Source organism: Schistocerca nitens, chromosome 7 (assembly GCF_023898315.1).
Source record: "Schistocerca nitens isolate TAMUIC-IGC-003100 chromosome 7, iqSchNite1.1, whole genome shotgun sequence".
NCBI classification, from domain to species: Eukaryota; Metazoa; Arthropoda; class Insecta; order Orthoptera; family Acrididae; genus Schistocerca; species Schistocerca nitens.
In genome coordinates, this window is record NC_064620.1 from 497626989 (window position 1) to 497641110 (window position 14122).

Genomic DNA, 14122 nt, shown 5'->3' on the forward strand with positions numbered 1-14122 from the left:
CTAATGAGGAGGTATTGAACAGAATTGGGGAGAAGAGAAATTTGTGGCACAACTTGACTAGAAGGGGGGATCGGATGGTAGGACATATTCTGAGGCATCAAGGGATCACCAATTTAGTATTGGAGGGCAGCGTGGAGGGTAAAAATCGTAGAGCGAGACCAAGAGATGAAAACACTAAACAGATTCAGAAGGATGTAGGTTGCAGTAGGTACTGGGAGATGAAGAAGCTTGCACAGGATAGAGCAGCATGGAGAGCTACATCAAACCAGTCTCTGGACTGATGACAACATCAACAACAACAACAACATCTTTCAGATGTACAAACACACCTACCAACTTTCGTTTATGTGGCACAATTCTTGCTGTTGAGATTTCTTTTTCTGTCGGTGTATAACCAAAGCAGATTTTTCTTCTGTTAAGGGTATTCAGAATTTCTAAATGCTTATTCACACACCACAGTACCGCCGCATTCGTGAGTTGATCTATCCATGGTATCCTTATCATTCTTCTATGCCCCACATTTCAGATATCTCCAGTTCCTTACCTAATACTGCGGTAAGTGTCCATGCCTGTACTTCATAGACTAGAATACTGACCACGTAGAATCGAAGTAGTCGAGAGCGAAGTATATTATTTCCGTCGCGGCTAGTCAGAACGTCATTTTCTGCAAACAAACTTCTGGCCTGTTCAGTTCTGCAGAGAATTTCTTGGAGAAGTCCCACTTATTGGTTATTTGACACCGCAGATATTTAAATGGTGAAAACCTTTCGGTCTTCCCATTACAAAGTACAACCGTGCCCTGAATTTCACCTCGGTTTCTGCTGACTACCAATAATTTGTCTTGTTCATCTTTAAACGTAACCCTGTAGTATTGTTCTCTTCAGTAGCAGTTTTTAGTAGTTCTTGCGAATCATCCAGCCACATTGCAAGTAAGACAATATCATCAGCATAGATGATGATATTAATGATAACTCCATTAACCACCATTCCTTGATAATTTCCACAAAGAGCGTCTCGGAAACTCATCCAAGAACAGGTGCTGAAATGGCAGATGACTGATATTTTAAAGAACTATAGTGATCTCTGATCGTTTCTCTGAAATATATTTACAAGTGCACAGTGTGAGCCATGTTATATTGAGAAGTGTAGGACCTTGAAATCATTCTGGATTAGGGTGAACCAACGTACGTTTTATGAACGAACTATGTGACTATCTAAATGAATTTTATCCATAGTGGATGCTGTCGAACTCCGTGACTGTTCCTTTATAGGGTGTAGAAAAATATCCGCTACCAGTCGCAATAAAAGGTTATTTATTTGTCACGCAACCGGTTTCGGGCTTGCGCCCATCTTCAGGTGTTTATACATTCATGTACATGTTTATACTGTTGGAGATCTGTTACGTCTATGTTCTTTGACCACAGTCCACATGTTTGTATGTACACGTAGTGTATTTCACGAGTGCACATCGTAATAGTGAAATATGAAGCTATACCTGGTAAAACTGAAATATGGACGTGAAAATGGTGTGTAACTAAGTGGCAAAACTGTCACCACAGCGTAACTGTAATAATGGTGCTTGATCTTTATGTAAATACAGATATATTTTCGTCAAATGCTGCCTTGCCACTTACAATTGTCCCACTTGTATCTGTTTAATCACCAGCAAATAATTTTTTTTTGTATTTATACAGAGATCTCCAACAGTATAAACATGTACATGAATGTATAAACACCTGAGGATGGGCGCAAGCCCGAAACCGGTTGTGTGACAAATAAATAACCCTTAATTGTGACTGGTAGCGGATATTTTTCTACACCCTATATGTGACTATCATTTAACAGTATGAAATATGTAACAACTAGCAACAGGACTTCAAAAATGTTCCTGGAAAATTTCACAAACTCTGTTTGAGTAATTGCGATATGAAGTTGTGTGGTACGACTTCAGCAGACGTAAATTCAGGCCAGGAGCAAGCTTACCGCCAGAGCTCATGTGAACAAGTGGTGTTAAAGTTCTTTTAAAAAATTTTACACTTGGGGATGCTGTTGCTGGTGTGGAAAAGGGACTTAGGGATGCGGTGTGGATAGCATTTCTCTCATCCACGGACTACTCTGCTTACAGGAATTACTAGGAGAGTAAGAAATGCAAAAACGCGTGCGGAAACACGCCGAGTGACAGCTGTTTACTATCCGTGTCCATCTGCGGCAGAATAGATGTTTCTGCTTCTGGAAGCTTACCACAAATGGACAATCCTTAGCAGTAGTCATGATGAGTGAATATTTATTTCCTAAACCATGTTTTAATGCAGGGTCTAATTCCTGTTCGGTTTTAACGAAAGACTTTATCACAGCTCATTAATCAGTTTTATTGATGTCCCAAAAATTCTAACACTTTTTCTGAAGATCACCGCAAACAAGTACTTCAACTAAAATATGTTCATTAATTCGCACGTAGTTTGATTAAAGTATCGATTAGCATTCGAGGCTTGACATTTTTCAAGCAGTTGCAATCGAAAGCATCAAATGTTTCTCTTAATACACATGACATACAAATACATAACTGAAATCTAAAAGACTATCATATCTTTCATTAAACCAAAACGTAATTTTCCATCACGTTTCTTCTTCATTCCTCCTCCTCTTCTTCTAATACATGTTCACAAATGAATGTTATCATAGCATCTCAGTTTCCTGCAGGATGTTTCATTGAGTGTACGTCTGTAGTCCCGTCCAATCCTATTTTTTTTTTCAATCAAGACAACATCTTTCTCAAAATTCTTCTTTTGCCTTAAATTGCCAGCTGCAAGAATTAGTATTTTCCGTTCGCGTGATATGTTCTGAATACGCCGTTTGTCAGGTTAAAATTATAACTAATCTGTGCTACATTGTAGATAAAGTAGGTCTTATTATTGCAGTAAGTTTATGATACTTCGCAGCTAGCTATCTTAAGAAGACACTTCGAAAAGATAATAGCTTTCTGCCACGTATTCATGTTATCTCTGTACATAAAACGAATGTACCGACTGACGGCTCACCACCCGGCCAGCCCAAACTACTAAGAATAGAAACTTGCAGAGTTTGTTGGTCATACACCGCAGGCGTCGTTTAAGAAGGGATTTTGCGATATTCCATCCCTAAGGGGGTGAAATGGGGGACGAAAGGCTTTGTGAAAGTACATCGCTATTACGGCAATTTTGAAGCTGGAACTACGAAAAGTGGTAATAAATACTTGCGTATTTCAGCATTTTTGGAAATTCAATTACCAAAGGACTAAAATAGCGGGTAGGAGTTTATTAAATCTTTGTTAAAGTACTGCTGACGCACCTTTAAGGATATATCTATGAAAATTTGTATTTGTCTTCTAAAGAAATGTTAGGGGATGAAAGTTTCTATGGAAATATCACCAGAGGAACACACAAGGCAGGATTACTCCAGCTACGGGAATTGCTTTTTGGTCAGAAGTACGTTCTGAAAATACCATGCTTCTGTGCTCTTAAATAGCGTGAAAAGTTTAGAAGGTGTTAAGATTTGTGGCGAACATGCTAATTCGATCAAAGAAAAAAAGATCTGTGCAGACCATACTGTCTACCTGAGTGAAGCAACGGGCGCTTCTGTAAAACTGAGATCTTACAGCACGCCTGTCGATAATTCCGTTGCGAGAACAACCATAAGCCGTCGGCACATGGGACTTGCTGTCGAACGTTAACGTTGAGCGTGCCAAGTTCAACGTGCTGCTGAACGCTCAGGAACGATGCGACTTGTGCATACGGTACGTGGGCCCCAACGTGGTATACGCGATCGCAACGCACTCCAGCCGCAGTTGAGGGATATTTCTAGTTCGTAAATCACATTGTTTACTCATCGGGCGCGCGTAAAATTCCCACGTTAGCTCCATAAAAACGCACATTTCCTCCATCGTCCACGAAAAGGAAAATACCATGTCCAATCAATAAGGACACAGGCTTATAAAAGTGCCTTTACAAATAGTGCGGAACAAATTTGGAATACTTCTCCGCTTAAGATAAACATTATTTCGTCATTCCTACGTTTTAGTAAAGCCCCAAGGTCAGTCGTACTTGATCACTGTTCCTGCCCAGCAGCAGAATCTTTGCAACATGTGAATTACGAAGCGTAAAAGGAAAAAGGAGCAAAATATCTTTATACAAGTAGCACGAGCTGTCCAGTAGAAAAAGTCAATCGAACAAAGTCACCCATCAACAAAAAAAGGTGAACTTATATTTACATAACATCAAATATTATAGTATATACTTACATTAAACTAATAATAAAGTATCAAAACCTAATAAAACGCGAATGTTAGGAAAAAAAATTTGGAAGTGTGAACACGCGAACCACCGCCCAAATAAACAACGTAATACAGGTCAGTGACGCTATGCTTTACACTGAATCAACAACACACCCTTTGCAACTAATTATAGTATCCTAGCCCTTGCTGAAAACCTTAATTGTAGATATGTTACTAATTGCACTATAATTATAACAAATTGTACCAAGAACAATGAGTTATGGTTGGATCTTCAGTGTGTCGCTGCCTTCAAATAGCCTACTCTCATAATACGCAAGTTACAATAATTCTTTTGCCACGAATATGACGTTTCTCATTATTGTATTGGAACGAATCACACAGTTAACAACGGGTTTTCCAGTGGTTCTCAATTTGCTGGTGCTCAGAAACGGCAAATATACATATAGGTTTGAAATGAATGCCAATATGGCGCCTCACAACTCTGTACTGAAGAGAGACGGCGTGCGTGTGACGTAGGTGGCGTTGTGGCATCTCATTGGTCAACGCTCAGAAGCACGCTCAGAATATCTGACATGCCAGATATTGCTCTGCACGTTCGGAAAGACTCCCGAACGTGCTATTCCACGCTATGACGTCAGAAACTCGGCACGCTCAACGCTCGGATGCACGGTCCGTGTGCCGACGGCTTTAGAACGTACTCGTTAAGTGCAGACAGGGATGGATCCAGGATCTCGGTCAGGGAGGGGCAAATTTTTTGGTACCTGCCTTCCAAAAAATTAATTCCAAATAAAACCATTAATACTCTGAAGTGCGCGCGCGCGCGCACACACACACACACACACACACACATATATATATATATATATATATATATATATATATATATATATATATATATACTGTTTTTAGTTTAATTGTGTATCGCTGTGTGTTAAGTGTGTTTAATGAAATAACTTACTGCATTACCTAAAAAATATTCTTCAAATACGACACGTGCACATGAAAAACTCCGTGATTGTCTGCTAATGTAAAATAATCTATAAAAATGCTAATGTTCATTTGTTTCCATTCTTAAATCTTCGAAATAAGTTCACCAATTGCTTTCATTTGACAGAATGTTGCCATCGAATTCGCGCATGTGTTTATACGCAGCAATGACGATACGACTGCGAAAAGATATAATAGGGTATTTGACTGTGTTCAGGAAATCATCTTACATTGTTAATTACGTCATTTTATGCTCATAATGAGCTGTATTTCCTCATGAACGTAAATATTAACAATAAGAAAAGATCGGTCACGCACCAGGGGGGGGGGGGGGCAAATTTCCCCCATTGCCCCCCCCCTCCTCCCCTGAGTGCAGATGACTGATATAGTGGAAATCTACAGTGGTTCCCAACGTGTAGCAGCTATAAAACATGTAGCCTGAACTGACGTAGAGAGATACGCCGCCAGAAATCAGCTGGTTCCGTACGGGCCTTTACTCCGTCCCGCCCATCTTCGATCGACCTGCCCCCCTCGGGACGCGGGCGCTGACTGACTCTCGCGAGTCAGTGGAATCCCGCTGCGCGAAGCCCTTCGAGTGCAGAGGGCCGCACCTCATCCCACGCTTTCCGTCTCCTTGCCGCAGGGGTGTCCGCTCCGCGTCGCGCGTCTCGTGCGCGCTGCAGCCCGCACAGTGGTCGACCTCGGGCGGCGGCGGTCGATAGCGGCGGTCGACTGCGCGCATGCGCGGCGAGGCCGCGGCCGCCATGGGCTGGCGCTGCTACTGCTGCGCTGACGGCGGCACGTGCTGCGGCGCGGCCAGCCCAGCCACCGACGCGGACGGCGACGACGCCGAGTCGACGCGGCCGCTGCACAGTGGCACCGCGGACGCGCCGCCGGCCAGGGGCTGCAAGTCCGTCTTCTACTGCTGCGAGGGCGCCTGCTCTACGGGCTGCGCCCACGCCGCCGCCGCTGACGCCGCCAAGAGCGACGCGCCGCCGGCAATGCGCGGCCACATCGTGCTGGGCACCCCTGTCGACGTAGCCGAAGACGCGGCGCGGCACTTCGAGCTCCTGGCGCAGTTTCCAGAAGATGTGCAGATCTCCAGGCCGGTATGTCAGCTCCGCGTACTTCTATACGAACAGACGTTACCTCACTGCAGTGTCATTGTCAAAACATTCCACTACGAATAAAAGTTCGTAGACTTCCTTAGCCGGTGTCATTTTGGATAAAACAATTTGTGAACCGAGCCGCGTCATTGTAAACTACTAAAAGAACTAAATTGCTGACGTTAAGACCGACTTGCTGCGGTCTTCTTCGCCGCACTCAGGAGGCCCGCAGCAAGTCGGTCGAAACTCGGCCAAATATTCATAATTATTTTATCCGCAATTCCACTAAGTATTTCTATGGCAGCATAGACACCAACCGCCAGGAGATTGCAACATCAACGCCACAACTCGTAAAAGTGTTTTGATTTCGACTGGGCAACGGTGTCAGGTGACTATCTGATCTAGCGTACTCCAGTGGTGTGTCAAATTCAGTGTCAACATGTTTTCGCCACCCTTACACTGGTGTTAGTAGTTCTTGTACCTGTGAATCTTTTCCTGCTTGTTCATTTCTTCATGAAATATTTGTTAGACAAGGCATTCTTTCCCCTCCCACCTTTCCACATCTCTCTCATATATATATATATATATATATATATATATATATATATATATATATATAATCGTCGCCGCCCCCCTTCCTCCCTTTTCCCCCCGAATAATATGCCGCTATAAAGAAGCAACGTCTGAGTGTCTTACAACTTCACAGTACGAAGCAAACAAAACAAACATGCATCGTGCAATAGATAGACCTGTGGCTTTGACAGGTTGCCTTGAAGCAAACTGAATGGCCGTATTTTTTTCGTGTTTATGCGCTTTATATTTAACACCACCTTTTGAATTTTGGTATTATTATTATTATTATTATTATTATTATTATTCCAGAATGAGATTTTCACTCTGCAGTGGAGTGTGCGCTGATATGAAACTTCCTGGCAGATTAAAACTGTGTGCCGGACCGAGACTCGAACTCGGGACCTTTGCCTTTCGCGGGGAAATGTTTTTTTTTTTTTTTTTTTTTTTATTTCATTTTGTTCTATATTGTTCGTTGACTTTGTTCGTGGCGGACGTCCTATAACACTTGTTCTGGTTGTTCGTTGATCCGTTCACCCAGTTTTTTATTACAGAGGGTAGCTAAACCCTCTGACCGAACACGCTGAGCTACCGTGCCGGCTTTCTATTATTATTATTCTGATACTGGCTACTTAACAGTCGAAACCGATGAACTTTGTCGTATTTAGTGCGATAATAGTCATTTTAATACAAGTATGTTTTTATTTAAATCTCTCTTGCTCCGTAAGTCGATTATTAGTGCAGTGGCCGGCATAATCCCTCTAACTTTGAAAATTACCCATTTACATTCCTGGTATTTGTAAGTAGCACAGACGCCTTTTCTCAGCCGTAGGCCAAGTGGAAAACAAATTTGCACTCAACCTCTTAAGTGCGAGAAGACGAGTGTGCTGCCCGCTAATACTAAGAACGTAAATTCCTGATTGTCTACCAGAAGAGTGCGATGTCAACTATATAACTGCGTAATGGAGTAATAAGCTAGTAAATGACGCAGAAAACTGTTTCATTTGTAATTAATCGTCGTAGCCATCACGATGTCTTCCTTTATCAAGAAACAGGTGCCGTGCAACTTTTAAGCACCTTGCTTCAACAATGAATCGCTTCGGATTACGGGGTAGGAAGAAGGCAGTGTTTTGACGTTATTACGCGAGTAGTAAGGAAAAAAATGCAGCGGACAACGCAGGTTTGTGATTCATATTGTGTTTTAAATACGGTGATATCTTTCCATTTGTGTACATATCCTGGAACGAATAAATGGTAGGCTTTTGATGTCTTGAAAGTATATGCGGCTCCTTTTAGTATTCTTTCAAGTTCCAGTTCTTTTTATAGCTATTTTCTTAGACGGAGTCTAAATCCCAACTTTTGTATGATAGAACAACCATCTTAGCCTCTCATCCACAGAGCATTACTGGAGAGTGCAACGTGACGTGTCGTTGACATTCCATTTTGGTCATTGTGCATCGATCGTTAAACATTTCTACACATCTATCTGTCTAGCATTTCGCATTAAGATGTCCGGCAAACCTCGTTGCTTCAGACATTGAAAATGTTTCCCCTACGATCCGCACCCGTCCGGATAGCCGGAAGCGTTAACGCGCCGCTTCCGGGAGTCTGTGAGGTGAGCCTGACCTCGATCGAATCCTCCTCACGAATTAACGACGAGGGTTGGTGAGCCGTGGACAGCCTGGATGTACTTTCTAAGCGGTTTCCTTCGTTGATACGAACATAGCGCCTCAGATATACGATTAAAACATTTAGAAACTGTTTTCACACTTGCACATGAGATTTGCTGTAGACACAGACAAGTGGGATACATAGATTTCGTCCTGGGAGGCAATTGAGAGACGTATAACCATACATATTCAGTCTCTAAACTCCTAATCATCATCACTACGATCAGCCCACAATAAAAAATAAACGTCCTTGCACACTGCCAGTTTCCAGTTATAACAGGTTACGTAACTGCCCGAAGCATCACAGGTAAACTCGACACTGGTGCATATCATTCGTCACGTGCAAGCTTACCATACAACACACTTCACTGCGTTTCGAATTAAAAGTTCAGCCATGGAACTGAAGCTTTGTTTATAGTCTTAAAGCTTACTTGGTGTGACGTAACTGTATCGTGGCAGTCATTCCCTCAATCATTTTCTTCCTTCTCCGTTACTCGTTACGGCGACAGGTTCTAAACTAGTTTTTCCTGTTTATCGCAAGGCGTTCTTGTTCTACAGTACACGGAATTAGGTTAGGAAAGTAACGTCGTCATATGTTCCCCCGCTGTTATTAGAACTGTCTTTCTAATTTTACTCTAATGAATAGTGTAAACTGCTTACTGGGATTCGGTGGGTATGTCATTTTGTAATAAAGTTGTATTACGTTTTCTAATATGATAGTTGGTCACGGTTTCATTTTGGTTTAAGCACCAACTCAGGTAAATGATGACAAATATTTTAACGTACAGCGTAACGTTGTTGGTAACTTGGCGTAAAGATATTATGGCCAATAATTTTGGATTGTTTCAGTTACTGGAGGAATTTTAAATCAGTCATTACAACATGAAAATTAATATTTTTATTACCAAAAGCGTTTCGTTTTATTGAAATAAAACTTAATCACTGATCTCTAATGAAATATATATATATATATATATATATATATATATATATATATATATATCCTGATTTGCTTTCTAAATCGAGAAACAGTTAGTTCCAAAATTATTTGATTTTACTTGCGATGTTTTATACTTGGTTTTCGCTCCCATCAGGAAATGCCGTCTCCTTTCACGTTTGTGAAGTGGTCCATCGTTTATTGGAAAGACGGATTTAAAATACCTTCGGTAATTACAAAAACAACTACGGAAAATACGGCCGCACGAATGGAGAATTTAATAAGGCCTTCTCATACATTGTTTTAGTATCTGCCTTTGTTCTGAACTGCCATAACTTGGACGCGTACTCGAATACGGCCTAACAGTGACCAAGCAACTCCCCCCCCCTCTCTCTCTCTCTCTCTCTCTCTCTCTCTCTCTCTCTCTCTCTCTCTCTCTCGTGTGTGGGAAGAAAAAAGAATTAGTTTATCATTTTCAATTGATACGCCAGTAGGGCTTCTAAATGTTATCTTGTCTGTGTCGGTCTGCATCTATTTGTGTAACAAAGCGTACAGAAATATACTCAGATAGAAAAACGCAATTTTGTTGCAAATCCCAGCGCTTTTCTGTAAAAATCTTTCTCATTTAGTGGAAGAGAGTTCAAGTCGAGGCAGTCACGATCGAGGAACGTAACCGCTCTGCTTAATTACCATACTTCAATAGTTTGTGGGCTCCCACAAATAAACAGTTTATGTAACGGAAGTTATTGTATTTGGTAAATATACACTAGGCTCGAAATGTTGAGATATTTGGTCTAAATATTTCTCAAGATAACCGTATTAAAAATCTTCTTTGATAGACTGGTGTGTAAACGTTACGAAAATTGCCTCTTAACACATGACTGTGTACTTGAAATGTGTTTATCGCTAACGTTTCTCCTTTCACCCTTATTTGTACTGTGAAGAGTCTCACCTGTCCAGTTGGGATCTACGGTTCGATGCAGACATGGTGTAGAGCGCAACTTGACAATACTAAGGTACAGTTTCTTCTAGGTGAAGCTCATCAGAAATAGCCACGGAGCCGACCCGGATCCAACCTCATACGTCTGGCTTCCGAGACACCTAGAAAGTAGCTAAAATATGTCATTAATTACGGAGTCACTGTATTGCTACACGGTTTTTCGCTTATAAAGGTATAATGTCGCAACTTCTGTGTAAAAGCAGGAAGTACAGACGCCACCTCTATCGTGTGACCTGGGCTTAGAATATGTCGGTTTTTGCAAGGTTAAACGCTACCTCACTCCAGACTGTGGGAACTTCGGAACACTAGATCGAGTAACAACACATTCGTTCACTATTCAAGCGCACAATCAATGCCGAAAATATAGTGGCTAAGCAGCAAAAAATGCTTCTAACTACAGTTAAACTTCATTTAAGCACTGACGTAATAATAAAGGATGTCTTAAAATAATTTATCCGAGTTCAAGAGACCATATATTCTACATGAATGAATTTAGAAACTTGGGGTGGATTTAACTTCGGTATCGAAATTAAAATTTTACGAGGGTCACTCCAAAAGAAATGCAAATTATTTTTGTAAAAATACAGTTTTCATTCTGCATGTGTGAAAGTTTTATAATGTGTAGATACATCCTCCCCGCTTGTTTTCAAACTTACAATTAGTTCAACCTCTTCCCGTGAGTGGCGCCATCACAGCATGTCTTCAAGATTGCTGATACACTTGACGTTCGTCAGAAGCAACGTGCTGTCATAAAATTCCTGTGCTGTGAAAACGAGACAGTGGGAAACATCCACAAGAGGTTGAAAAAGGTGTATGGAGATGCTGCTGTCGATCGCAGTACAGTTAGTCGGTGGGCAAGCAGGTTGCGTGATGAAAACGGGAACGGCAATATTGAGGATTGTCCTCGCAGCGGCAGGCTTCGTAATGCACACATTCCAGACAATGTGCAGAGAGTTAACGAACTGGTGACTGCTGACAGACGCATCACAGTGAACGAATTGTCACGCTACGATGGGATAGGGGAAGGAAGTGTTTGCAGAATACTGAAAGTGCTGGCATTAAAAAAGGTTTGTGCCAGGTGGGTTCCCAGGATGCTGACAGTGACTCACAAAGAAAAGAAAAACGGTATGCAGCGAAATTTTGGAACAGTACGAGAATGGTGGAGATGAATTTCTTAGAAGAATTGTGACAGGTGATGAAACATGGCTCCATCATTTTTCACCAAAGACGAAGAGGCAATCAATGGAGTGGCATCATGCAAATTCACCCAAGGAAAATAATTCAAAACCACACCTTCTGCTGGAAAAATTATGGCTACAGTGTTTTTCGATTCCGCAGGACTCTTGCTTCTGGACATCATGTCAAGTGGAACCACCATAAATTCTGATGCATATGTGACGACACTGAAGAAACTTCAAGCTCGACTGAGTAGTGTTCGACCACATCGGCAAAAGCAGAATGTGTTACTGTTGCACGACAATGCACGGCCACATGTCAGCCAAAAAAACCATGGAAGCGATCACAAAACTCGGATGAACAACAATGAAACACCTGCCTTACAGTCCTGACCTGGCTTCATGTGACTATCATCTCTTTGGGAAGCTGAAAGACACTCTTCGTGGAACAAGGTTTGAAGATGATGACTCCCTTGTGCACGCTGCCACACAGTGGCTCCAACAGGTTGGTCCAGAATTTTACCGTGCGGGTATACAGGCGCTGGTTCCAAGATGGCATAAGGCAGTTGAGAGGGATGGAAATTATGTGGAGAAATGAAAATATTGTTCCTAAAGGATGTATCTACACACTGTAAAAGCTTTCAAACATGTAGAATACAAGATGGATTAAAAAATGCGCATTTTTTTTAGTGACCCTCTTACTATGACGCCAGCAGTAAGTTACCGGTCTGTGGGGTTGCTTCTAGGGGCCTTCCTGGGGCAGCTAACTAACTCGCTAGCTCATTGCCCAATGTTTGCCGTGTCGAAATAATAAAACAGTAAGAGAAGCTGTACGTTCTCTATTTCAGCAGGCATAATTCAGTTACAGCAGTGCGGCGTGACTTCGGTCGAGAATAAGGCACTGCACCTCAAGACATTCGACGATGGACAAACAGTTTCAAGACACTACTTGTTGACACACATGTGCGCTCGTTCAAGGTGTAGAAAGCATTCAGTTGTTTGGTATGTAGTCGACTAAAGCCTACTCGTCATACCAGCCGATAATTTGCTATTCCTTGTGTACCTGTCTGGGATACTTCTGGACGACATTTGTCTTTAAAATCATACAGCTTTAAGCTGTTAAAAGTGCTCCTTGATATGAAGTGAATCTATTCTGGACTTGGTGTACCGCAAGGTTATATAAACGCTTTTAAAACATACAGTCTCTCAAACTCGCGTGATTACAAGTTTCCTTTCATTTACGTCTATGGTCACAAACTTTTGTTAACAGATTACCGGTTTCGGTCTATAATGACCATCATCAGATGTGTTTTATAAAAACAGTAGTGCTACTGACAGCATGACTCGTGCATATGATGTTATTTATATATATTTGACGATGCTGGTACTGATTCTACATTTAATATTTGACGATGCCACTATGGCTGCAGTACATTAGGACTTTGTTTTTATAAAAACAGATCTGATGATGGTCATTATAGACCGAAACCGGTAATCTGTTAACAAAAGTTTGTGACCATAGACGTAAATTAAAGGAAACTTATTGTATATACGGATCACTGTTTTATTAGCGACAATGTCGCAGTTTGTGTCGCACGATTCTTTCAAATATAAAAACTTAGTAGTCCTATGTGCAAGTTGACATTTACCGCAAGTTCCGATCTTCATTCGCACAGAAAATATAGACTTGTGAAATTGGATGAATCTGCCTGAAACGCTCTTTGTAAATTGAAATCGTCAGAATAAAATGTAGCTGAAAAGTTTCTCAGTACAACGCTACTTAACACACTTTTTCAAAATAATTATTTTGATACAGTGACGTCTAACGATTCGAACCGAATGAAAATGTGCTCAGGATATAAATAGCTCATCCCCAAAACAGTGATCAAAGCCATTCTCATGGAAAACTGCGCGTCTTACCATGAGACGTCTGAATGATTACTAGTCCAAGGTGCAAGCGAAAAACCTTCGTAACGTAGTAACAAAATATCGATATAATAATACCAAAAACGCATTTCAGCGTCGTGACTTTTTCCTGTATTTCCCCTTGCTTAAAATAAATACTCCATCTGAACAACAAACTTTTTCTGTTGACCTGATAGCGCTACACAACTATTCAGTCTTCAAAATGCAGGCGTGGGATTTCAGTGAAGTCGTCAGAGCAGAGTGGAACAGAACAGTATGCACATCCCACTAAAGCTATTTTTTTCACATTGTCACCCTTCTTTCATGCAGTCCGGTATCGAACGCTACACTAGGTAAAATTTCAAACGTCACAGCGTATTGTGACATAAGCTTGTACTTCGGTGCAGAAAGTTGTTTGTATAATACAGAGTGAAGTCTGATGATACAGTGACGATCGAGTAACTTTTACTCGTAATTTTTCACATTGTAGTCCTACAAAATC

At 41.4% G+C, this 14122-nt stretch overlaps 1 protein-coding gene across 1 annotated transcript in view; it reads left to right on the plus strand.

Annotated features, from left to right (window-relative positions):
* The window catches only part of LOC126195107 (galectin-6-like), a 480373-nt gene that overhangs the window by 208520 nt on the left and 257731 nt on the right, over positions 1-14122 (plus strand). Inside the window, exon 2 of the mRNA XM_049933576.1 lies at positions 5901-6366. Coding sequence (XP_049789533.1) covers positions 5998-6366 — 369 coding nt within the window. The 5' untranslated portion in view covers positions 5901-5997. The remainder of the gene's footprint in view (positions 1-5900; positions 6367-14122) is intronic.